Source organism: Galdieria sulphuraria (genome assembly GCF_000341285.1).
Source record: "Galdieria sulphuraria unplaced genomic scaffold scaf_0, whole genome shotgun sequence".
Classification (NCBI taxonomy): domain Eukaryota; phylum Rhodophyta; class Bangiophyceae; order Galdieriales; family Galdieriaceae; genus Galdieria; species Galdieria sulphuraria.
This window is the reverse complement of record NW_005178475.1, coordinates 385448-406322: the sequence shown is the minus strand read 5'-3', so window position 1 is coordinate 406322 and position 20875 is coordinate 385448. Positions and strand designations below refer to the sequence as shown.

At 38.3% G+C, this 20875-nt stretch overlaps 12 protein-coding genes across 12 annotated transcripts; 7 read left to right on the top strand and 5 right to left on the bottom strand.

The window, feature by feature from the left end:
- Positions 1-3: 3 nt before the first annotated feature.
- Gasu_02130 (uncharacterized protein) lies at positions 4-2318 on the top strand. The gene is made up of 6 exons (XM_005709325.1): positions 4-372; positions 428-704; positions 757-971; positions 1022-1183; positions 1232-1291; positions 1349-2318. The coding sequence occupies exons 1-6, from the start codon at positions 28-30 to the stop codon at positions 2249-2251; spliced, it is 1962 nt and encodes a 653-aa protein (XP_005709382.1). The 5' UTR covers positions 4-27; the 3' UTR covers positions 2252-2318.
- A 4-nt stretch (positions 2319-2322) lies between these two features.
- Positions 2323-4973, bottom strand: Gasu_02120 (dishevelled associated activator of morphogenesis). The gene has a single exon (XM_005709324.1). The coding sequence runs from the start codon at positions 4600-4602 to the stop codon at positions 2347-2349; it is 2256 nt and encodes a 751-aa protein (XP_005709381.1). The 5' UTR covers positions 4603-4973; the 3' UTR covers positions 2323-2346.
- A 10-nt stretch (positions 4974-4983) lies between these two features.
- Positions 4984-6048, top strand: Gasu_02110 (leucine-rich repeat receptor-like protein kinase). Its single transcript, XM_005709323.1, has 3 exons — positions 4984-5274; positions 5323-5532; positions 5582-6048. Exons 1-3 carry the CDS (start codon positions 5012-5014, stop codon positions 5934-5936), a joined length of 828 nt encoding a protein of 275 aa, XP_005709380.1. The 5' UTR covers positions 4984-5011; the 3' UTR covers positions 5937-6048.
- Positions 6049-6333: 285 nt separating this feature from the next.
- Gasu_02100 (long-chain acyl-CoA synthetase) lies at positions 6334-8718 on the top strand. Its single transcript, XM_005709322.1, has one exon. It carries the CDS (start codon positions 6395-6397, stop codon positions 8054-8056), a length of 1662 nt encoding a protein of 553 aa, XP_005709379.1. The 5' UTR covers positions 6334-6394; the 3' UTR covers positions 8057-8718.
- Positions 8719-8863: 145 nt separating this feature from the next.
- Positions 8864-9518, top strand: Gasu_02090 (uncharacterized protein). Its single transcript, XM_005709321.1, has 3 exons — positions 8864-8996; positions 9056-9154; positions 9201-9518. The coding sequence occupies exons 1-3, from the start codon at positions 8936-8938 to the stop codon at positions 9365-9367; spliced, it is 327 nt and encodes a 108-aa protein (XP_005709378.1). The 5' UTR covers positions 8864-8935; the 3' UTR covers positions 9368-9518.
- A 5-nt stretch (positions 9519-9523) lies between these two features.
- Gasu_02080 (uncharacterized protein) lies at positions 9524-10320 on the top strand. Its single transcript, XM_005709320.1, has 3 exons — positions 9524-9725; positions 9778-10200; positions 10250-10320. The coding sequence occupies exons 1-3, from the start codon at positions 9536-9538 to the stop codon at positions 10261-10263; spliced, it is 627 nt and encodes a 208-aa protein (XP_005709377.1). The 5' UTR covers positions 9524-9535; the 3' UTR covers positions 10264-10320.
- A 2-nt stretch (positions 10321-10322) lies between these two features.
- On the bottom strand, positions 10323-11483 carry Gasu_02070 (uncharacterized protein). The gene is made up of 3 exons (XM_005709319.1): positions 11301-11483; positions 10899-11254; positions 10323-10845 (listed from the first exon to the last, which is right to left on the bottom strand). The coding sequence occupies exons 1-3, from the start codon at positions 11434-11436 to the stop codon at positions 10375-10377; spliced, it is 963 nt and encodes a 320-aa protein (XP_005709376.1). The 5' UTR covers positions 11437-11483; the 3' UTR covers positions 10323-10374.
- A 13-nt stretch (positions 11484-11496) lies between these two features.
- Positions 11497-13533, bottom strand: Gasu_02060 (translocation protein, Sec family). Its single transcript, XM_005709318.1, has one exon. The coding sequence runs from the start codon at positions 13485-13487 to the stop codon at positions 11550-11552; it is 1938 nt and encodes a 645-aa protein (XP_005709375.1). The 5' UTR covers positions 13488-13533; the 3' UTR covers positions 11497-11549.
- Positions 13534-13543: 10 nt separating this feature from the next.
- On the top strand, positions 13544-15225 carry Gasu_02050 (uncharacterized protein). Its single transcript, XM_005709317.1, has 4 exons — positions 13544-13600; positions 13652-14029; positions 14074-15079; positions 15121-15225. The coding sequence occupies exons 1-4, from the start codon at positions 13568-13570 to the stop codon at positions 15195-15197; spliced, it is 1494 nt and encodes a 497-aa protein (XP_005709374.1). The 5' UTR covers positions 13544-13567; the 3' UTR covers positions 15198-15225.
- A 28-nt stretch (positions 15226-15253) lies between these two features.
- Positions 15254-16013, bottom strand: Gasu_02040 (uncharacterized protein). Its single transcript, XM_005709316.1, has one exon. The coding sequence runs from the start codon at positions 15859-15861 to the stop codon at positions 15286-15288; it is 576 nt and encodes a 191-aa protein (XP_005709373.1). The 5' UTR covers positions 15862-16013; the 3' UTR covers positions 15254-15285.
- Positions 16014-16023: 10 nt separating this feature from the next.
- Gasu_02030 (diphthine synthase) lies at positions 16024-17068 on the top strand. The gene is made up of 3 exons (XM_005709315.1): positions 16024-16285; positions 16330-16451; positions 16505-17068. The coding sequence occupies exons 1-3, from the start codon at positions 16151-16153 to the stop codon at positions 16878-16880; spliced, it is 633 nt and encodes a 210-aa protein (XP_005709372.1). The 5' UTR covers positions 16024-16150; the 3' UTR covers positions 16881-17068.
- A 4-nt stretch (positions 17069-17072) lies between these two features.
- On the bottom strand, positions 17073-20863 carry Gasu_02020 (PAB-dependent poly(A)-specific ribonuclease subunit 2). Its single transcript, XM_005709314.1, has 3 exons — positions 17693-20863; positions 17349-17642; positions 17073-17282 (listed from the first exon to the last, which is right to left on the bottom strand). The coding sequence occupies exons 1-3, from the start codon at positions 20840-20842 to the stop codon at positions 17106-17108; spliced, it is 3621 nt and encodes a 1206-aa protein (XP_005709371.1). The 5' UTR covers positions 20843-20863; the 3' UTR covers positions 17073-17105.
- Between the last annotated feature and the right edge of the window lie 12 nt (positions 20864-20875).

Below are 20875 nucleotides of genomic sequence, written 5' to 3'. Positions count from 1 at the left end.
CGCGCATTTTGTTTCAGTAGCAAACCAATGATACAGGCTGCTATTCAAGTATTCTCAGAGGCCAGTAGATGTTGCGAAACGACCAAAGAACCTAATAAAAGAAAGAGAATCGTTGCACCGGCTCCTAAAGATGGCTTGACTTGCGACGTTATTGTGAATAGTTGCTCAAAAGAAAGCTTTCTATGTTGTAGTTTTCGAGAGTCCTGGGAACGTATAAAGGATGAGTTTTATCTGTCTATTCAAAAACACAAAGAACAAGTTGTTCAGAACATCTACCGAGTCTTAAAGGAAACCTTTGTGGAATTCTCGCTTCCAATCGTGTCTCTCTCAAGTGATGAGACTGAACACGTATATCCTCACTTGGTGCAACAAGTAAGAACTCCACTTCAACTCTTCCCAATTATTCTGTCGGTATTCACGATTCTAGGTATTAGACTATTCTCAAAAGGTGGACTCCAACTTTCGTCAATTGGTAATACGACTCCGTTCTACCGATTTCCAGAGTTTGTCGCTTGCAGTAAGAGCACTAGTGGAACAGTGCATTTCAAAGGAGATTTTCAAAGACTATTTACCAGAGTTGAGTCAAAACGACTGTATCAAAGTGGATCCAGGTTCTGTAGAACCTCCTGCTGATTTCTTATTGCAGTGGTATCATGACGTCTCTAACCATGGAATTGCAGTCAACGTTATAATTCTAATAGAAGGTTTGTTCTTTTTATTTGTTCTGCCACAATTTTTTAAGCAGAATCTCTTTAGACATTTATCTTATTCCTGATTCTATTTTGATAAAATTCATTCAGTGGATAAGCGCCTTGAGAAAGCAGCGAGTAAAATTTTGTCTTTTTACTTTTGCCAATGAGGAGCTCTCACTGTTCAAGGCAAAGGTCGAATGTCAAGGCAGATTTTCCATTGCGTTTTATCCTGTTCATGATTCCACGTCTACAGATGCACTCATACAAGTCCTGGAAAACGTAAGTCTTTGATAACTTGGTCATCGTTGTATCTGAAAAGCTCTCGTCAGATTTTCGTCTTCAGAGTTCCTCCCTTTGATATTTCATCTCAAGTGTTATCTTTTTTGCGAAAGAAGGTTACTTGTGATAAAATTTCCGTCTTCGAATTTTTGAGATTCCTAAAACTCATTTGGTTTGATTTCTTTTCTTCAAATCCACTCAAGTATTTAAAGGTAACTCTCTGATTTTGCCAACTATACTTCTAATCTCATTTATCCAAGGACAATGAAAGCATTTTTCAGGATAAGCATCTACATTCAATTTTGGAGAAACAGGGTATCGTATGTGTTGTTGCAACTATAATATGTCATATTTTGAACTCACTATGTCTTGTCTAGAAAACATTCGACGAGTTCAATGTTCATATGCAACGTACAATTAGGGATAAGAACGTCGCACACGGTATCTTGCAGTGGATTTCTAAGGATATCCTAACATCTTGTTCAATATATGCTCCACCTCTCGACTTGTATGAAGCTGCTTTGAATGGAGTTTTGAGCAAAGAAAAGAGCATGGAAAATATCAAGTCTGCGCTATACACACATGTTCCCGCTTCAAAGCTAAGTGAAACTCTCACAAAATGGTGGTTGAATTTGGAACCACAACTTGAAGGCAGCGAATGGAGAAAGGAAATCGAAGAATCCTTTTCGAAACTTATCCACATCTCGGAAGAAGGAGTTTCGGATAATACAGAAATGCAAGAATCCAGTTTGAAAACTGAGTCTTGTTTGAATAGAAATTGGAACGCAGCCAAACGAAGAAAAGCGATGTTGCAAACTTTGAGAAAGCGACCAAACGGAGACATCAATAGAATGCATTTAGATGTGATGCATCTGCTGCTTAGACTCGTCAATTTCATCGATCAAACTTTCTCCAACCCATTCGCTCAACTATTCACTTATTCCTCGTTTACTCGTCTTCTCCAAATAAGTGGTTATAATACTCTTTGTCGAAAACAGTGGCTTACTAGAAACAAAGATAACTTTGAATGTTCCAAGTATCATCAATGCATTGTATGTTCTATGCCTAAAGGAAAAAAGCGAATTGGGCCCATAGAATGGTTCGAGAAGAGTCTTCAAATGTGGATAGAAAAAAATAACTATACTGACGATCTCTCCTCATCTGAAAGAGACAAACTATGGATAGAATTTTGGAAAAAAATGATGGAGCTACAATATTGCGGTGTCATTCATTTATCGCAGAAAAGGCAGCTTTTAATAGAACGTACTATATTCGACTAGCACAAAACGAAAACCATATGCGCAGATACATACATATATATAGATATATAAAATAAACATCAATGTTGTACAACCTGAATGCCAGTCATTACAAATCATGAAACTTTGGAAGCAGCAGTTTTTGCAGCCTTGATTGCTTTTTCTGCTTCTTTCTTGTCTTGGAGCTCATTCTGCTTCTTCGCTGTGTTCAAGTCTTCCACAAACGTTCTCAGAAGCTTCAAAATTTCTTCTTGACGACCTCTATTTGCTTTATTCCTACTTTCTCCGAACCATTCCATCATTGTTTGCAATTTTTCTACCAAAGTAGCTCGTAATTCGACAATTTGATCTCTTATATGAAAAGACCTATTTGCAAATGCATTCATTTCTGCTTTAAATGCAGCCAAAAGTGGATCATCTCCAATCTTTTGAACCTGTTCCGTTACAGTAGTTATGCTATCTAAAACCTGAGCCACATCTTCTCCAATTCCTTCCAAAGATATCTGCGCACTAGATGCCAAATGAGATAGTTCATCTTCAATAGGTAGAATTCCAGGATACTTTCTTTCAAGAAGACGAACAATGTATTGTACCAAAGTAATTCCCTTGGCAGATTTGAAAGTTCGAAGACTTGGCAAAGTATCCAGTTTGAATCCATGTGCTCCACCCCTGTTGGTTCCGCCATTCAACATGTTTCCTACTCGGAGCACCAACTCTAAAATCTTTAGTAGTTTCGAGCTCTTCATAATTTCTTCCGGAATTTTAGTAAAAGTCTTCATATCAGAAATGACATCTCTAGCCACCTCGTCGAAAGTTTTCGCAGAAAGAGCACATTGCAATTTACCACGTAAACCAGGAAGTTGAGCTAATTCCATCATAAAGCTATCGGTCCGGTTTGCTTTTTCCTTTTCTGCAAACATTTCTCTTAAAACGGTTTCTTCTTCTTCTGTGGGACTAACAACTACCAGAGCCTGAAGTTTGTCTTCATCTAGTTCTTTGTATTTCAATTGTCTAACAACGTCCTTAATATCGTCTGAGCTCATTTTTAAGGTAGCCAAGAGTACATTTATATTATGCTTTCTTTTGTGTGGCAATATTTCTAGCTGTTGAGGCTGCTCTTCTTGAGCAGAACCACCAATACCTCCTCCACCTGTAGAAGAAGGATCAACGCCAAACAGATCATCTAGTTCATCCACATCCACGTCGATATCTTCATCTTTTAAATCAGCCCAAACAGTTCCATTCAACTGACCAACCGGCACTTTATTCCAATGCAATGCTTTCTTATCTTTCTTTCCCACTTTTACATTTTCTTTAGTCTTGCCTTTCAAACCACCAGCAACGCCACCAGGTGGAGGAGCAGCTGACTTGGGACCAGGTTTGTCGATTTGTTGAGGAAGACCTTCTGTTGGTGGTCGCGCTGCTGGTTTATTAGAACTTCCGGAGAGTAGTGGCTTGGCACCCACACCACCTCCTACTTTTGGTTTTGCAGCACCTGGTGTTGGAGTTGCGGCACTGGGCTTAGGTGGACCAGGTGGAACTCCAGGAACTGTGGCTCCTCCTGGACCATACTGACCGTCATATCCTGGTATAGGAGGTCCAGCATCAAACTCTAAACCGAAACTACCAGCCCCTAGGGTTCCGCTAAAGTGAGGAGGTAAAGAATATCGTATAAGTGGTCCTGGGTTTTTGGGATTTCCGACGTATCTTGCTGGATCGATATAAAACATAAACTGTCCTTTTTCATCACGAACAAACTCTTGAGCAATTTGTCTCAACTGCTCAAGTGCTTCTTCACCAAGTCTCTCTTCCAATGTGGGTATTGGTGTTTCGTCTTCGCTAGAAACATCAGAAATATCTTGATTTATGCTTTGTTCTTTTTGTCCTCTCTTTGGAAAAGGTATTCGAAACTTTCGATCATTCGTCGTGTTTGAAGGTTCGTTTGTCGATTCGATATCATTTTCGTCTATGGAAGCAGTTTCGATAGATGCCGAAGAATTGCTGTTATTCTTAATTGGCTTAATAGGCATTCGTATTTTCTTAGGTTTCACATTGGTTATTTTCTTTACGTTGAAAAGTTTTCGCATTTTAGAACTTTTGTCCACGTCAGAAGAACCAAGTTGTGCAAAGTCGGTTTCACTATCTTGTTTTCCATTTGTTGCTTTGAAAGAACTGGAAACAGTATCTTGAAACTTTTGATTGCTATCATATTGGGATTTTTCCGAGTCTTGATTTCCTGAAGCGTTCTCCTTTTGTATAGTGTCGTTATTGGTATTATCAATATTGGTAGTAGTGTTCACGACAGTTTCCGATATATGAAGACCATCTTTTTCGTTGCTCCAATCGTTTGTATTTGTAACAACTGCAGCCATAGGGGCTTGCAATTTCGGTTTACCTTTTGACGGAAAGAAAAGCTTTCGGATTTAAAAAGGCAAAGAAACTGTGGATAAAAAATTATCACAGAATGAAGAGCACCAGAGTCAAAGAAGTTCTTGCCGTTGTAAATAGAAATATTTGAAAATTTCGAAATGAAACGGATAATAATAATAATAATAATAATAGATAAATTGGAGAATGTGCCTGGGAGCCGATGGGGGAAATGAGGGTGCGAATGAGTGACGTGGCTAACAATGGAGTCCATATTGCCTTATTTGCTTATTATATAAATTTGACTACTCTTTGAGCATCTTATATTATAAAAGAGATTTTCAAAGAATCACTTGATAGAAATGTAAATTCCGTTGCTTATGAAGAAATAAAATTGACATAGTTTGTTTCCCCATGACTAGTACTAGCGGACTTACCGCGCGAATATCCCAGACTTTGTTCACCTCCAACAGTTTTGTCGAAGAAGTTGCAAGCATTCTTCAACACTGGGACACAGGATTAGAAGCTTCTAAGAGGAGGATTCAAGATGCAAAGGAAAAGAACTCTACTGTTTTGGATCTCCAGCAGCTGGAGCTGAGCAACGAAATATTCAACGAACTTTGGCCCTCCATTCGTGAAATTCGCAACTTGAAGTACTTGAACTTGTTTTTGAATAGGTAGTCTTTCTTCAGTTAATATTGAATACGTTGCCTGAACTATTTTAGGCTAACCGAACTTCCAAGCGATTTTGGTGCACTTTCCACGTTGGAAACTCTGAATTTGGCTTGTAACCCTCTGCAGTCAGTACCTGATTCTTTTTCTGACTTGGCTATGTTACGAGAGTTAGATTTGGGCTTCACAAGTACACTTTGTACGGTTCCTGAGATATTTGAGAAGATGACTCAATTGAAGGTCTTGTATGCTGGAAACAATAGGTAATAATGTGGACTCTGTTTCACTTGGTATCATATTTTAACTGTTTAGGCTTGAGAAACTTCCTGAATCTGTTATTTCTCTACAGTGTCTCGAAGAACTGCATCTCTACGGTAACGCTCTCAACGCTTTACCGGAAAATATTGGCAACTTAAAGTCGCTACGACTTCTCAACGTTGGCAGAAATAATTTATCTTCGCTTCCTAATAGTATTGGGTCCTTGTCTTCCTTGGAAGTTTTATATTTGTATGAAAATGATTTGAGTTCGTTGCCACGTTCGATGAAAGACCTGAGCAAGCTTCGTGTGCTTGGTTTAGATGGCAATCCTTCCCTTTCTTCGTTGCCGGAACATATTAAGGAGCCCAATGCAAAAGCAGTTGCTGCTTACTATGCTGAAATGGAATAAATTGGCAGTATTTAAGAAGGAACCATTGACACGATTATCTATATCCTAGGATGGATTTCTATTGAATCATATAAAAAAGGTTCTCTTTGCTTTGCAGAAAAACAACATTATTATTGAAGAGGCCTCTATACTCTTGGAATTGTTTTCCAAAAGCAATATTGGCAACCATGTCTCGATATTTCTTGATTCGCACGTCCAAGTCTATATTTTGTTTCTAACAGTATACTGGTTTACATCCAACAGAAGGAAGCACTCTATTGATGAAATGGTAGATACAGAGTTTTGTTTTTCTCTTGGTTCCAAAAAGTTTCAAAGTAAAAGGAAAACCCAATCCAAGTCTTGGACAAGGCCTATTACATGACAGGTGGACCTGCTTTTCCTTTGGACAAGTTGAGCTTTGTGCATTCTCATTGAGTTGGGTCGAAATTTGATTGTCCCAATCGTCTATTATTTGCTCAATGGAGGTTACTCCTTGCAGTATGTTTTCATTTATTCGTTCCAAAACTGCTCAGTCCAAGAATACAGAGCTTGCTGCTAACGGTTCCTCCTCTTCTGCTCTTTATAAGTCAAACTTTAATCTTGGAACTATATTATGTGCTGCTGCTCAAGATAGTCCACAGAAGACAGCTATTGTATATGACGATAAGGTATTTCTTTCATACAAGGACTTGGATGGAGCTGCTAGAAAATTCGCAAGTCTCCTTGTGACTGGAACTTATGCAAAGGGTGCCGTGCCTTGTCGACCAGAAGATCGAGTTGCCATAATGTTGCCAAATATTCCTCAATTTTGTATAGCTTATTTTGGTACTTTGTACGCAGGTTGCGTAGTAGTGCCAATGAACTTTTTATTCACTGAAAGAGAGATTACAGGATTGGTTAAAGACTCCGAAGCCAAGCTATTGGTTGCTTTAAAGGCTTATGGTACAGAACCCACAAAGGCAGCAAAGACACTTGGTATACCTATATTGTGGGCAGATGATGAGTCGAGTTTTGGTATGCAGGCTTTATTGAACGGGGTTAATCCTTTGCCAGCTTTAGTCCCAACTTCACCTGATGATACTGCTGTTATACTATACACATCTGGAACGACTGGAGTTCCAAAAGGTGCAATGCTTTCGCATATGAATCTTTTTCTCAATGCAACCATAGTTCCGAATACTATAAGGCCCGTAGAACCTGATGAAGAAACCATTGTACTTGCCGTACTTCCACTTTTTCATATATTTGGACAGACCTGCATGCAGAATACCACTTTTGCTAGGATGGGAAAGCTGGTTATGTTGCCACGTTTCGAACCCGCAGAAGTTTTAAGAACTATTGAGAAGTATAAAGTTACTTTATTTGCTGGAGTTCCCACTATGTATATTGCCATGTTACGTTGTCCTGAAGCAGATAAATACAGTTTGGAAAGTTTGAAAATGTCAATCAGTGGGGGAGCTGCCATTCCTGTCGAAATATTAAAAGAATTCGAGCAAAGATATGGAATTGCTATAATGGAAGGTTATGGATTATCGGAAACTTCTCCAACTTGTTGTTCCAACTCGATAAAACAAGGAAGAAAGCCGGGTTCCATTGGTCGTCCTGTTTGGGGTGTAGAAATGGCAATATTGGATGAAAAGGATCAACCTGTTCCTGATGGTCAACCAGGTGAAGTTTGTGTAAGAGGGCATTGCGTAATGAAAGGATACTTCAAACGACCAAAAGAAACTGCAGAAGCAATGAGAAATGGATGGTTTCATACTGGAGATGTTGGTATAAGGGATCCCGATGGATCCTATCGCATAGTAGATAGAACAAAAGACATGATTATTCGTGGTGGACTAAATGTTTATCCAAGAGAAATAGAAGAAGTTCTTTATATGCATCCAGCAGTAGCTGAAGCTGCAGTTGTGGGCATCCCAAATGAGCGTTTAGGCGAGGAAATAGCAGCCTATATATGCAAAAAAGAGGGACACGAAGTCAGTTCTGAAGAATTGACCGAACACTGTAAACGCTACTTGGCAGCTTATAAATATCCGCGAAAATTTGAGTTTGTAAAGGAGCTTCCAAAAGGTCCTTCAGGTAAAATCTTGAAAAGAGAGATACGCGAATGGCATAAGAAAGCAAAAAGTAAGCTATAAATATTGTTTCAAATGAAAAGTCAGTTGTGCTTCATTCATCAAGTATACCTCTAAAAATTGAACTTTGTGATATTTCTCTCGTTACTTTAAAATAAATACTATCTCTCTCTCTCTCTCTCTCTCTATTTTCACACTATCTTCTCCTATCGACCTAAAGAATCATCTGAACTCCGCTGTTTCTGAGAAAAAAGAGGTTCCGACTCCATGAAGGAACCTGCCCAATCGAAGGATTCGGACATTTCCTGTTCTCTTCTTGTCTTTGAGTACGAAGAAACTAAACTCCCCTGCTCCTCTCTGGAATCTACAGGAAAAAATACACGAGGACTTACGATACTCTGGAGCGTTCCTTCATTCTCTGTTGTTGAAAATCCCAAAGACTCCACTTTAGAAGAGAGTAGAGGCTTCTTTAAACTTTGAGAAGAAATGGGTATAGGTGTTGAAGCACTATGACTACTGTCAGGTCCACGGTCTGTCTGACTATCCTCGTTACTGGAACTGCTGTTACTATCCTCTTCATTGTTATCTTCGTAACGTTGAACTTTTGAGGTAGTTTCTGTGGTTCCAAGGTCGTCAACTGCTCTTGGTAAACGGGGAGGCTTATGCATCGACTGTTCAATCCCAACAATCCATATTTAGTTCCATCCTAACAAATACTTGAAAGGATCTTCGAGAGAACTCAAACATCTCAGAAAGTATCTCTTTATATTTCTATTTGTTTTATTTTCATGATGAAATCAGACTAGGTAGATGCGTAAGTCTCTAGTTTGTTCTCGTCAAACAAAACTTGGTCATGAGCTGCCCATGGGTCTCCCAGGTATCATTCATTGGTCTTGTGTTCTCTCTCTCATTGAAAGAATTGGTCAAAACTAGTTGTGAAGAATGGCAACTTTTACGTCTCGTCTCAAACAACTCTGGAACCACCCAGCGGGACCAAGGACAGGTAAAGTCGAGTAAAATTCGTTTGCTATCACAAATCATATAACTCTTTGTTTCGTACAGTGTTCTTTTGGGCCCCTACCGTGAAGTGGGCCTTGGTTGTTGCAGGCTTGTCTGATATGAAGCGTCCACCTGAGAAGCTTTCGGTCCCTCAAAATTTGGGTAAGTTATTGTCTATTCTTGGAATACAAACTTAAATGGGTTAAAGCGTTGGCTTGTACCGGAGTTATCTGGGTTCGATATAGTTTTGTGATAACACCAGTGAACTACAACTTGGCTCTGGTCAATACTTTTGTGGGTGCTACTGGTATTTATCAGATTTGGAGAAAAATCAACCATACCTATTTTCAAGAAAAGCATGTATCTGCCAACTGACACTTTGTGGCAGCTTGAGCAATAATATTCTATTTTATGTGGAAAGCAACGAAGTGCATTTCTGTTCCTATTGAAAGTTGGTAAGGACTTTTTGCATTATATATATAAAGAAAATAAATATGCAGCCATAACATTCTTTTTGTGTTTTGGATCCAAATTATCAAATTGATGTTTTTGGGAAACTTGTCAAGAGATTCCATTGCGTCTTCCTTATTGAAAACTATTAGTACAAACAACAATGGTCATAAAAAGACAACACCTTTAAAGGGTTCAACAAAACAAACACCGACAAGTTGTTCTACGAATACAGAGTCTTTATGGAACTATAGCGATGTTTTTGGTCAGGAATGGGAGGAAGGTACTTAGACGTCATCATTCTACTGGAGAATATTTTCTCTGACATAGAATAGGTTTAGGCACTGCTCATCGAGTTTTTGCAGAAGATAGACGCACAACACCAGTCACAGGTCTATCTCAAGGGAAACTCAGAGAGCCTAACAAGGAGAAGCCAACAAAACCTAGTGTTCCCAAGAAAGGCTCTGAAGGAACTACCTTTGCCGTGGAAAACTCACCCATTTCTCGCCAAAAAGTAGGCTACACAACTGAGCGGGTTTCTCAGAAGTCATCTTTTAAGGAGGAGTTGGAAGCATGGAGACACCGTAGTGTGCAGTCTATATCTTCAGAGTCGAAAGGATTTGTACGTGAACCGCTGGATATTACTGTTGTGTCAAAGTGGCCAAAAAAACGAGGTTACAATAATGACTTGGCTCATAGAAATGATAAAAAGGAAGCGAAGAAGATAGACAAGGAATCAAGTGAAGAAGAAGAAAACAGTGACAAGGAAGTTTATACCTTTGAGGATCTTATGAGAGAAGAAGAAAGGAGTGCTCGAATAGCAGCAAAGGAGGATGCGGAAGAATATCGAAGAGAACAAGAAAGAAAGCGTAAAAAGCAATTAAAACGTACAGCTGCGAAACAGAAACGTGAATGATGTTGGATAAGTTTACTTACAACACAACTGTTGTGTATAACCAAGCTCCTACAGCTCCACCTAATTGTGCGGCAAAGTCATTGGATGTCCAGTTAAACATTCCTTCCAAGAAATCCATAACAATGTGTAGCAAAAAACTTTCGAAAGGTGATATAGGGAAGCCCAAAATTCCTAAACGAAACTTTTGTGGAAATAATATGCATACAGCAGAAAATAGAGTATAAGTAAGCCCTTGTGGAGTTGATGAACTGAATATTGCTGCCTGCTTATAGTGAATGGTAAGTGTGGTAGCAGAAGCAGTCAACATGCCAAATAGACAAAGAGAATAGAAATGAAACAAACCTATGAGCCTAACCAGTAAAGGAATTAGAACATAATAACTGTTGAGAGTGCGAAATAGTTGGAATATGGAATTTTGAGACAAATGACATAATATGATACACCACAATCGCCCTTGACGAATATTATGCCAAGAAAGAGTAAAATGCTTGCAGAGAAAAAGTTTTGATTCCATAAATATTCATCAAACACTGATCTTACCTTTCTCATAAACGCTGGACTAAGATACCAGCAAAGATAAAATACAGTAGAAAGCATAACAATCAACTCATAAGGATTCCATAACAGGTTCGCAGCTTGAACTCTTTCAAACAAGGTTGCTTTCAACATCCAAGCGTGAAAACGTAAATTTCGGAGAAAAGATATTATTCTAGGTAGAGGAATCCATATACCAAACACTCCAATAAAGGCAGGTTCATTTCCGTAGAATAACAGGGTCACTATGAGAAGGTCGATACCTTTTAGCCTCGATCGAACAGGCAAACGATGCAAGCCAAAGACGCTTTTCAAAATTCCATCGACCCATTTCAAAGGTTGAGCAATATTCCTAATATTTCCTTTCTACAGTGTCCGTATATGGTGAACTATAGAAACAGTGCTTACTTTTCTCTCCAACACTTTCCACTCCTACTTTTTCGCGAATATATGTCCAAAAGGAACTCTCACTAGGATTGGTAACATAAGCCAAGAATAGAACAGAACAGACAAGCAATATTTGTGAAGTATTCCACCGAACCATCTACTCAAGAATGCTATTGAAAGAGAACAAGAGAAAGATATTGGCTCATCCCATTTATCTTTTTTAGGCTACCATTTTCTTCTTATCAGTACAAGAAAAAACCTATTTTCGTATCACTCTGTAGATGATGACGACGCATCGCTGTCTTGTTCTGAACTTGTTGAAGTCTCAGAGATATCTGATTCTCCATCACTATCTTCATTTTCTTCTTCTTCTTCTTCTTCTTCTTGTTGTTGTTGTTGTTGTCCATTTGGAGCTGAGCAAGTGATGTTCCTTCTTCTCACCTTTAATGAAACTTTTCGTTCACACTCACAACCATAAACAGAGTCACATATTACTTTCACAACAAGTTGATATGTACCAGCACTAGGAGATGGAAAATGAAATGTACAAAAATAGGTTCCAGTGGCATCTCTATCCAAAAAATCAAGTTTTCTAACCGAAAGAGGCAAATCTCTGTCATTATCTATCAGTAAAACCCACCATAATGCTTTCTTACGTAATGGACAGTGAAACAAACAAGGAGCAGGTCCCATAGTCAACTCACGTTCTTCACTGCCTTTTGATGAACCTTGATATCTCAGAACTTGAAAAGTTACTTTGATAGTTAGTACATCTCCTTCAAAAACTCTAGAATCCTCTTCATCTTCTATAAATGGCTCTGTCACTTGCATATTATGAAGAATGGGAAATCTATCCAAATACATTTTGACTTTAGTAATTTGCGATGTTTCCCAATCCCTCAATAGATTTTCCAACTTCGACTGCGGCAAACGGCACAACTCTTGAATATTGTGAATTTTGAACTCTTTCGAGCGACAACGTTGTACTAGTTGATGGTCGAATAGAGGTACTTGTAACAATTCCGAGTCCCTTGGATGCAGTTGCTGACATAAAGACTGTGAAACCTGTAAAACACTAAGAATTCTGCTGGCAAAACCACCTCCAAATCCTACGGGCCAATGATGAGCAACTTCACGTCTCAAAATAGTGGCATTAGTGTCAATCATGGCTGAAATAACAAGGTCCATTTTGGCAATCATTTGTTCCAAAGCCGACTTCAGTTCTTCTGGTATAGGAATTCTACAAATGTACGCTTGCAAAATAACTTGATTGAAAACCATATGAGGTAAACTAGATAACTTCAACTTGCGAAAGTCCGAGTGACCGTGATTTTTCAATTCATTCATGAGTTGCACACAGAATGGAAACAATTTCTTAGTAACTAAATGCTCGAATTCAAAAGCACTTGCGTAAGTACCAACAAGGTCTTTAAATGTTCCCGTTCGAATAAGCATTTGACGAAATAAGATGACTGAATTCTTTTTTACACCATTTTCTAATACTTGACTCGAACGTTTCCACCAAGTGCCTACACCTAAGGGGATTCCAACTACCAATACGACGAGATAGATAACTAAAAATGGTTTGTCATATTTCTTCAATGCTTTTGGAAGGCCAATTCCATATGTAACTCCTTGAAAGCCATCCGGATTCCCAAATTTTATGAAATTCTCTCGAGACTTGACATTCGTCAAAGTCTCATATGCCCTTTGAATATCTATAAACTTTGAAACCGTCAAAGGATCGTCAGGATTCTTGTCTGGATGATATCGCAAAGATAGTTTCCTGAACGCTCTGGCAATTTCCTTCTCGTCTGCTTTCTCTGTAACTCCAAGAATGTCAAAGGGATTCCAAACAGACTCGGTAACTAGACGTTCTTTCGGAATCGACCAAACAAGATAACCCAAAAAACTACAAACTAACAATAAACCAAGAACAACTAAATACTTCAACCAGCCAGAATTGGCACTTTTGTTTTCTAAATTGACTGGCTTGTTACTGCAAATAGTACAGTTACACGTTGCAATATCTATGGACTTTGTAAGCTGCCTTGGTTTTCCTTCCCAAACTTGAGTCAATAACGACTTGAAAAACAACTTGTAAAATAGAAAAAAAAATAAAAATACAACTAAAAAGCTCATAAGAAAAAGAAGAAAAGCAGTGTCATTAAAGAAAAACTTTTCATGTCGAAAGAAGCTCTGATCCATTTTCTTAAATGAGAAATGAATTTTGGATGCATTCCGTCCACCGTCAATGATGTTAACGCATTCTTGTTACGTTAGAAGATATGACTGAGTATACGGAACCTTTGTTAAAAAAGGTTAGTAACAGGTTACATTCTTATATTCAGAAGGTAATAATGGCTTTGTAGATCATTCAACTGGAAGTGGATATTTCTAAAAATTGTGCAGACAACTGCAAATACATAACAGGATTATTTCACTGCCTGAAACCAAACATACAGATTCCTACATCAGTTCGTGTCAAGTGTTTACATGCCGTTCGAAGAATATTACCCTTAATTTTTCAAACTTTTCAAGTGAACTTATTTTCACAAGAGACAGAATCACGCACAGAAAAATCTCTCCAACAAGTGGAAAAATGGTTGAAAAGACAAACAACCAAGCTGTGTATATATTTGGAAGAACTATGTGTATCTAATGAAGAACAAGTTGCCCAGTGTGCTTTGTTGATAGGCACAACCATTTCTGCGCAGTTTAACGCATGGCGTCCTTTATTTGAACGTCAGGTAATACTATACATTGTGTTTGGGACTCTAACGAAGAATTCTAGGTGACGAGAATTTTAGTTGCTTCCGTTGAAAAGAAAGAGGGAAGAAAAGATTGGAATCATTTTGTAGAAAATGTATTTTCCGTTTATGGAGATGTTGCGTTGTACACTTTGGAAGCCATTTCGTCTCTTCAGTCTTCAGAAGAAGCTACCGAAGCAATAGACCAGGATGAATTGTTTATTCTCTATAGAATATATGAATTGTTATCGAAAGGAGCACAACTACTTCCCAAGTGGGTTTCCAATTCGAATAGATTGGAAGAGAAAGTAAGTATACAAGTAACGATTCCTATTGGAGAGGATATTTTTCGTAAACGACTAAGGAAGACGTTTACTGATGCCTGGTTATCTTTTCTTTTATCGCGAAAACTTCCTGAGCACTTGGAGTTTCGAATATTAGAAGACTTGGGATCGAATATCATTCCTTGGATGACAAGGCCACTTCAATTGGTTGATCATTTATCGAGTTTAACAGAACAGCGTGGAATAATATCGATCATGGCTTTGGATGCTCTTTTTGTACTTATCAGAGACTATGGTTTGGATTATCCATCCTTTTATGAAAAACTTTATAGTCTATTGACAGTCAGTAACCTTACGGCAGCTCAGAAATTTTTGAGTTTCATGAGTAAGCTTCTATTAACTTCCCTAAATATTTCTGAGCACATGGTACTGTCTTTTGTCAAGAAACTTGTTCGACTCTCAACACGCCTACCACCTGTGCCTTGCAACTGGTGTTTGACATGCGCTATTCGTCTGATGCTGAAATATCCTTCACTTGCTTGTCTTGTTCATCGAACAACAAATCAACAAGGAGTATCTCCCTTTGCCTTCAATACTATTGAGTCGGATTCAAATACTCATACAACTGAGTTTTCATCAACATCAAAAACTTTTGTATCTAAAGACCCTTTCGACGAGTTTCAATCAACAAGTGATGCTTCCAATGCTTCCTCCAGCTGTCTGTGGGAACTACAACTCATTCAACGTCATTATATGAAGAGTGTGAGTGAGTTGTTTCAATATTTCGAAACGGACTGGGGTTTACAGAGAATGAAAAGAAAAACATCATCCTTGCCTCCCAAACCAGAAGATATCTTAGAAACGGATACAATGAAGTGGATTGAACGACCCAAGAAAAGAAGAAATATTTGCGACTCTATATGGCAACCAAATTTGCCATATTTGCCTTTAGATCTTTCTTTTAAATAGAAATTATTTCAAGTAAGGTTTAGGAAGTAATTTGCATAGTAAACGACTGTAATGGGTTCGTATGAGTTGCTCATTTCCATTTCCTTGTATTCCACAACTATTCACATCATTTTCAGTTTTGTGAAAAGTTGAAGAAGCTTGATCATCAAGGAAACGAGAAATACTCTTTCTTAACTTGGTTTCTAGTAGTTTCTTTCTACCCATCTTTCTGTCACCGACAGATGAAGAATGATTGACCGATAACTGAAACTGTTCCTTTTCTAATTCATCTATACTTTGTGATATCTGTTTTTGAACGTCCCTCTTATATTTCTTTCTCAATAACAGGAACTTCCGTAGTCTCTCCTTCCTTATCTTGTCTTTGGAAAGCTTAAAACGCCCATTGCCTTTCCGTACGTAAACATCCGACATCTTAGGTGGTGCTATCTTTGGGGTGCTTCCGCTCACTGTTTTGCTATTGGCAGAACGCTTGTTTCTTTTCATTTTCCTTTCTTTGGAGAACGTCAACTTTGACTCACTGCTCTGGGAATTTCCAGCTACACTACCAACTATTTCTTGGTCAAGCTTCTCAATAACCATCTCTTTTGTCAGTTCATCCTCCTTTCGTTTGATGGGGCGCTTCCTATTACTAAGAACAACTCCGTCTTCCCAGGGATACGATACCAATTCCACTGGTCTGTCCTTCTTTCCCGTTCTTAAAGCCTTTATGTATTTGGACAAATACTTTTTTTCAAAAGATGCTTTCCTTCTTCTTCTTTTGGATATTGTTTTGGTTTTGTCATTGAATTGAGGGACTTCTTTGCTCTTTGACAAAGTTGGTTGACGATCTTCATAAAAACCGACGTCCGGCATTTTGTCGTTCACAAAAATGTTATACTTGATTGGTTTGGGTTTAGGAGATGAAAAGGATATTACTATAAAAGGTTTGGAAGCAGTAAAAAAGGCTGACTTGGTTTTTTTGGAAAGTTACACTTCAATCCTTGGGATCGATAGAGAGTCTCTGGTAAGATAGGACTACATTTGGCTCAAATGTTCTCATAATACTAGAGCTCATTCTATGGAAAAGAGGTTGTAGAGGCAGACCGTGAGTTCACTGAAGGTGCGAAAGAGATATTATCCTTAGCCAAGACAAAGAATGTGGCTTTTTTAGTTGTTGGTGATCCCTTTAGGTGAGCACCGTATATTCTTGTAGGAACGGAAACTCAACTTGTTTGATCCACAGTGCTACAACGCATACAGATTTGGTGCTTCGTTGCAGAAAAGAAGGAATTCAAGTGGAAGTATTTCATAATGCCTCAATCTTAAACGCTGTTGGCAAATGCGGTCTTCAACTTTACAAGTTTGGTGAAACTGTTTCGTTGGTTTTCTTCACCGACAGTTGGAAACCGGATAGCTTTTATGATAAGATTGCTAGAAATAGAGCGGCAGGATTGCACACTTTATGTTTATTGGATATTAAATTGAAGGAACCCAACTTGGAAAGTCTAGCCCGAGGAAAAGTAGTTTATGAACCTCCTCGTATGATGACCATTTCTCACGCCATCCAACAGTTGTTAGATGTGGAGGACTCTAGAAAGCAACAAGGTAAGATTATCTGAACCAGTGGATTGATTAGGATATCATTGCTTTATAGTATTTGATAAGGAAACATTATTATGTGTTGGATTGGCAAGAATTGGACATCCAACAGAGTGCATTGCTTATGGTTCCTTACAGCAACTGGCAGACTATGTCTTCGGTCCTCCTCCTCACTCTCTTATTATTCCAGGCGAGTTACATTTCTTGGAAGCTGAACACTTGGAACAGTTCCATATTAGTACTTCTTAAAGAATAGGAGAGACAAAAGGATGTTCCAATGAATATTGCCAATGATGCTCTCTTCCATATTTATACAAGTCCTCCAATAACTGTGGAACAAGTCCTTTTTCTTGTAATTTCTGATAATAGAAGAATAGTCTCCAGGCAGTTTGAGCATCTTCGACAGAATCGTGAGTAACTCCCTGTATATCAAAATATGACAAGGATTGAGAGACTATGGCAACATTATACGAAAAACACACACAAACCTGAATATCTTCATGAAGCAAAGTGGCCGCTAGAAAACGCAAACTCAATAATCTTTGACGTGGTAAGCGATAAAGTTCGACAGTATCAATGACTTGGGATTTCGGAACTATAAAGTTGATTATACGAAAGTCTTTTTTCAATCCATGTCCAATCAAGATGCATCCGTTATCAATTAGACATCTCAATTTCATATATACTGCTTTTAATGTGGTCAAAGGACGTTTAGACGTGTTAGGATTCAAATCTTCGAAAGTTAGGCCAGAATACTTGGTAAGATAGTCAACAACATGTTCCTCCAAACACAAGTAAGACAAACCAAATGTATATTAATATTGTTGCTTACTCGTTGAACAAGGTAATCATCCATCAACACGACAAAGTTGGAATCACTGCTATTCATCGTGGAAAATACTACAGAGACTCTTCCTAAGCTCATTTGTGCAGGCTTCAATATCTTGTAACTACCATCTCCATGAATTTCTGCAACTTCTCTTGAAGTCTCTACAAATTCAGCATCCAACGCAATATAAGAACCTTTTGGAGGAAACAAGTGACTGGCAACTGAATTCGAACAAAGTAAGCTATCCGACATAGGATTAATGATAACTGAACATGCTCTTTGATAAATATCAGCTAAAGAATAAGAGATCTCCACTTTGGGTATATATCGGAACGATTTTCGAACTTTATATCCCAAAACAACGGGTAATTTCCAATTTGGATGAAAACGAGTCACTTCTGATATGGATTGACAACGAGTTATACAAAAATCATTAATACACCACCAAAATGAATCATGACTGCAATGTTCACGAGTTGTTCGTTCCATGGTTTCTCGAACATAAAGAACCAAGTGACCAACTGGAGGAAAATCACTCCAAGCTTTACTATTATGAGCTCCATTGTAAATTGGTTTCTTAGGAACAAATGCGATAACGAAATGCAAATCGTATATCCTTTCAAAGTTCTTTTGAGCCAATTCAGGACAACTCGAACCATTCACTTTCCAACCATGTAAATGCGCATTATCTTGGTTTGACAAAGCTCGTTGAAAAAATAAGTGATGTGGAATATCTTGACCATAATTCAAAGCTATCTTTGCCGCTCGAGCTCGAGCACCTTCATCACTCCATCTTTCTTTATTGCTTTCTAATTCTCCAGAATAACGAAACCAATAATGCAAATAATGTTCTTCGTCCGCAAAACTGCAGCCAATAAGAAGAACGTCACTTGGCTCCATCAAATACTTACAACGCGTACAAGATTCAAAAGTTCCAGAGACTTCATTATAGGCACGTATGTTTCGGGTTTCTTCACAGAAGGAAGCTTCCAAACGCTTTGGAAAATCTTTAAGCAACTCCTCATAGGTTTCCATGTTGGAAGCAGTCACAGTCTTGGATTCCTTACTCCAAGTTTGATAATGGAAAGACCATAAAAAATGTGTTCTCTCAGAATGCGAAAAGGATTTCATAAATTGAAAGGTCTCCACTACCTGATTTCCAAATAAGTACTCTACAATAGAAAATGTACGACCATTTCTTGAAGAGTCCTTCTTCCAGTAGACAGCATTTTGATCGTTCTCTTCCAAACTACTCAACTGAAAGGATTCCTCATCTCGAGATAGTTGTTCCAACATGTATCTAATAAAACTTTCTATTCTTAATCCAATGGGATGAGCTGTTGGTCCGTCCAACAAACCTAATGCAGTAGTGTTTGGAATTCTTTGAAAAGCTCTCATAAAGTTGGATGCTTCACACGCTTCTCCGGAACCAACTTTCATCATTTGGAATAGAAGTGAAAGTTCATCCATCAAGCAATACTCTTCTTCAACTTGGATTCTGTGTAAAGGTATCACATATTCGCGGAATTCATCCAAAAAGAACAAGGATTGAATCACAGAATTCACATAAGAGTTGGGAAGACCATTCTCTAATCCACAAAAAGGGCTCTTATTATATAAAGTATAGTCGAATCCTTCAAATGATTGAAGAGCTAATAAGTCAATCTGGGTATATACACAACGGTATGCTGGACTATCTTGAAATTCTTCTCTCTCTTGGTTTTTTATCATACCCGCATTCGAACTCGGAATATATTCAATCCATCCATATGAGTCATTTTGTTCAAAAGAAGAAGGAACTGGAACAAAGGAGAATTTGCCCATTTTGTGTATTTGTGTCAACACTTTAGGATCAACTCTACGATATGTGTTCCTTCGAACAGAACTATCCAAATGTTCATTACAATGATGACCAAGTAAAGAAGCTAACCAATCCCTCTCTGGCTCATCACAAAGGATATCTTGTTGTCCAAACGCAAAAGATGACCTTAACATAGCAGTTTCGATATTTGTAATGTCCATTTTCTGAGAACCGAATGAAGTAGACAAAACGGGTTCCTTTGGATAAATTGGAATGGAATGAATACGAAAGGAACAGTTATCCTCTTCAATATTTTGTTCTGTATAGGACCAAATATGAAACATTCCTGTAGAGTCTGCCAAAGCAATGGGACCCATTTTTGAGACATCAAAACTCGTAATAAAGGTATTCATTGTTTCGTCATATACTATACTATGAATCAAAGTAACAGGGTCATCAGATATATTAAAGCATTCTAAGACTCCAAGACTATTCAGTATCCAAAGTAGTTTGTTCTCCGAATATCCAAGTGTAGTGCCATATATATCCAATTTAAGTTCGAGTGGAACGCCTCCAGCAAAGATAGTTTGAAGTGGATACAATTTTCTAATATCGAATAGTTTGACGTTGGTCTCTATCGCTTGAGGACTTGTCAACGAAGACATTCCAGCAACTGCAATTTGGTAGTCACTGGTACTTATATCAAAAATAGGTCCTAGAAATGCACAAGTTGCCAACAACTCTCGAAAGGAAGCTGGTTCTCTAATACTCAGCTTTCCTTTCGAATCTCCTGTAACCAATGCCTGAGTATTCCAAGAACAAGTAGTAATACACGAATCCGGAATAGAACTCATATTCTCTTGACGAATGATTCGAAAACGTTCGGAATCGACAAGCATTCCCTGTCCAGTATCATTGGCACAAAACACTTGAACTTGATGAAAAGGATTCAGTACAACACAACGCATAGACGACTGAAGCGAAGGATGCTTATGACCATCATCCTTCAAAAGGCAACCTTTAGAATAGGTACGCAAGCCTTTATAAGTAGCAGCAAATATCAGATGGGAGCTTATGGTAAAGTCTCGTACAAGGCCCAACTGGGACGAAGCAGAACCATCTGGATAACAAACTTGGATAGAGGAATATCTAGAGAGATCTGCACAACGATAAGAGGCTAATTGACCACCAACTGTAGATGACCTGAAATGTGTAGATAAAGTTAGCTCTTGGAACCACTTGAGACCATGCACTAACCACAAGAGTTCAACCTCAGGGTCGAATAAAGTTTGTCTACTGTGACCAGCAACAAAAGGAAACTGGTCCAGTAGAGGTCCTGAGACCAACTCCATCGCAATAACTAGTGACAGTTAATAACATAAACA

What these genes read in the sequence shown, in the direction of transcription:
- Gasu_02130 (XM_005709325.1), top strand. Translation starts at nt 28, where the DNA reads ATGATACAGGCTGCTATTCAAGTATTCTCAGAGGCCAGTAGATGTTGC. An exon ending in ATCCTCACTTGGTGCAACAA is followed by an intron (nt 373 to 427) that starts GTAAGAACTCCA and finishes TCACGATTCTAG; the next exon opens with GTATTAGACTATTCTCAAAA. An exon ending in ATCCACTCAAGTATTTAAAG is followed by an intron (nt 1,184 to 1,231) that starts GTAACTCTCTGA and finishes CATTTATCCAAG; the next exon opens with GACAATGAAAGCATTTTTCA.
- Gasu_02120 (XM_005709324.1), bottom strand. Translation starts at nt 4,602, where the DNA reads ATGGCTGCAGTTGTTACAAATACAAACGATTGGAGCAACGAAAAAGAT.
- Gasu_02110 (XM_005709323.1), top strand. Translation starts at nt 5,012, where the DNA reads ATGACTAGTACTAGCGGACTTACCGCGCGAATATCCCAGACTTTGTTC. An exon ending in TTGAACTTGTTTTTGAATAG is followed by an intron (nt 5,275 to 5,322) that starts GTAGTCTTTCTT and finishes GAACTATTTTAG; the next exon opens with GCTAACCGAACTTCCAAGCG. An exon ending in TTGTATGCTGGAAACAATAG is followed by an intron (nt 5,533 to 5,581) that starts GTAATAATGTGG and finishes TTAACTGTTTAG; the next exon opens with GCTTGAGAAACTTCCTGAAT.
- Gasu_02100 (XM_005709322.1), top strand. Translation starts at nt 6,395, where the DNA reads ATGGAGGTTACTCCTTGCAGTATGTTTTCATTTATTCGTTCCAAAACT.
- Gasu_02090 (XM_005709321.1), top strand. Translation starts at nt 8,936, where the DNA reads ATGGCAACTTTTACGTCTCGTCTCAAACAACTCTGGAACCACCCAGCG. An exon ending in CCCAGCGGGACCAAGGACAG is followed by an intron (nt 8,997 to 9,055) that starts GTAAAGTCGAGT and finishes TGTTTCGTACAG; the next exon opens with TGTTCTTTTGGGCCCCTACC. An exon ending in TTCGGTCCCTCAAAATTTGG is followed by an intron (nt 9,155 to 9,200) that starts GTAAGTTATTGT and finishes AATGGGTTAAAG; the next exon opens with CGTTGGCTTGTACCGGAGTT.
- Gasu_02080 (XM_005709320.1), top strand. Translation starts at nt 9,536, where the DNA reads ATGTTTTTGGGAAACTTGTCAAGAGATTCCATTGCGTCTTCCTTATTG. An exon ending in TGGTCAGGAATGGGAGGAAG is followed by an intron (nt 9,726 to 9,777) that starts GTACTTAGACGT and finishes GACATAGAATAG; the next exon opens with GTTTAGGCACTGCTCATCGA.
- Gasu_02070 (XM_005709319.1), bottom strand. Translation starts at nt 11,436, where the DNA reads ATGGTTCGGTGGAATACTTCACAAATATTGCTTGTCTGTTCTGTTCTA. An exon ending in GGAAAGTGTTGGAGAGAAAA is followed by an intron (nt 11,255 to 11,300) that starts GTAAGCACTGTT and finishes CACTGTAGAAAG; the next exon opens with GAAATATTAGGAATATTGCT. An exon ending in GTCCAGCGTTTATGAGAAAG is followed by an intron (nt 10,846 to 10,898) that starts GTAAGATCAGTG and finishes TTTCTCTGCAAG; the next exon opens with CATTTTACTCTTTCTTGGCA.
- Gasu_02060 (XM_005709318.1), bottom strand. Translation starts at nt 13,487, where the DNA reads ATGGATCAGAGCTTCTTTCGACATGAAAAGTTTTTCTTTAATGACACT.
- Gasu_02050 (XM_005709317.1), top strand. Translation starts at nt 13,568, where the DNA reads ATGACTGAGTATACGGAACCTTTGTTAAAAAAG. An exon ending in CGGAACCTTTGTTAAAAAAG is followed by an intron (nt 13,601 to 13,651) that starts GTTAGTAACAGG and finishes ATGGCTTTGTAG; the next exon opens with ATCATTCAACTGGAAGTGGA. An exon ending in GTCCTTTATTTGAACGTCAG is followed by an intron (nt 14,030 to 14,073) that starts GTAATACTATAC and finishes GAAGAATTCTAG; the next exon opens with GTGACGAGAATTTTAGTTGC.
- Gasu_02040 (XM_005709316.1), bottom strand. Translation starts at nt 15,861, where the DNA reads ATGGTTATTGAGAAGCTTGACCAAGAAATAGTTGGTAGTGTAGCTGGA.
- Gasu_02030 (XM_005709315.1), top strand. Translation starts at nt 16,151, where the DNA reads ATGTTATACTTGATTGGTTTGGGTTTAGGAGATGAAAAGGATATTACT. An exon ending in GGATCGATAGAGAGTCTCTG is followed by an intron (nt 16,286 to 16,329) that starts GTAAGATAGGAC and finishes TCATAATACTAG; the next exon opens with AGCTCATTCTATGGAAAAGA. An exon ending in GTTGTTGGTGATCCCTTTAG is followed by an intron (nt 16,452 to 16,504) that starts GTGAGCACCGTA and finishes TTTGATCCACAG; the next exon opens with TGCTACAACGCATACAGATT.
- Gasu_02020 (XM_005709314.1), bottom strand. Translation starts at nt 20,842, where the DNA reads ATGGAGTTGGTCTCAGGACCTCTACTGGACCAGTTTCCTTTTGTTGCT. An exon ending in ATGATTACCTTGTTCAACGA is followed by an intron (nt 17,643 to 17,692) that starts GTAAGCAACAAT and finishes TTGTGTTTGGAG; the next exon opens with GAACATGTTGTTGACTATCT. An exon ending in TGCTTCATGAAGATATTCAG is followed by an intron (nt 17,283 to 17,348) that starts GTTTGTGTGTGT and finishes TTTGATATACAG; the next exon opens with GGAGTTACTCACGATTCTGT.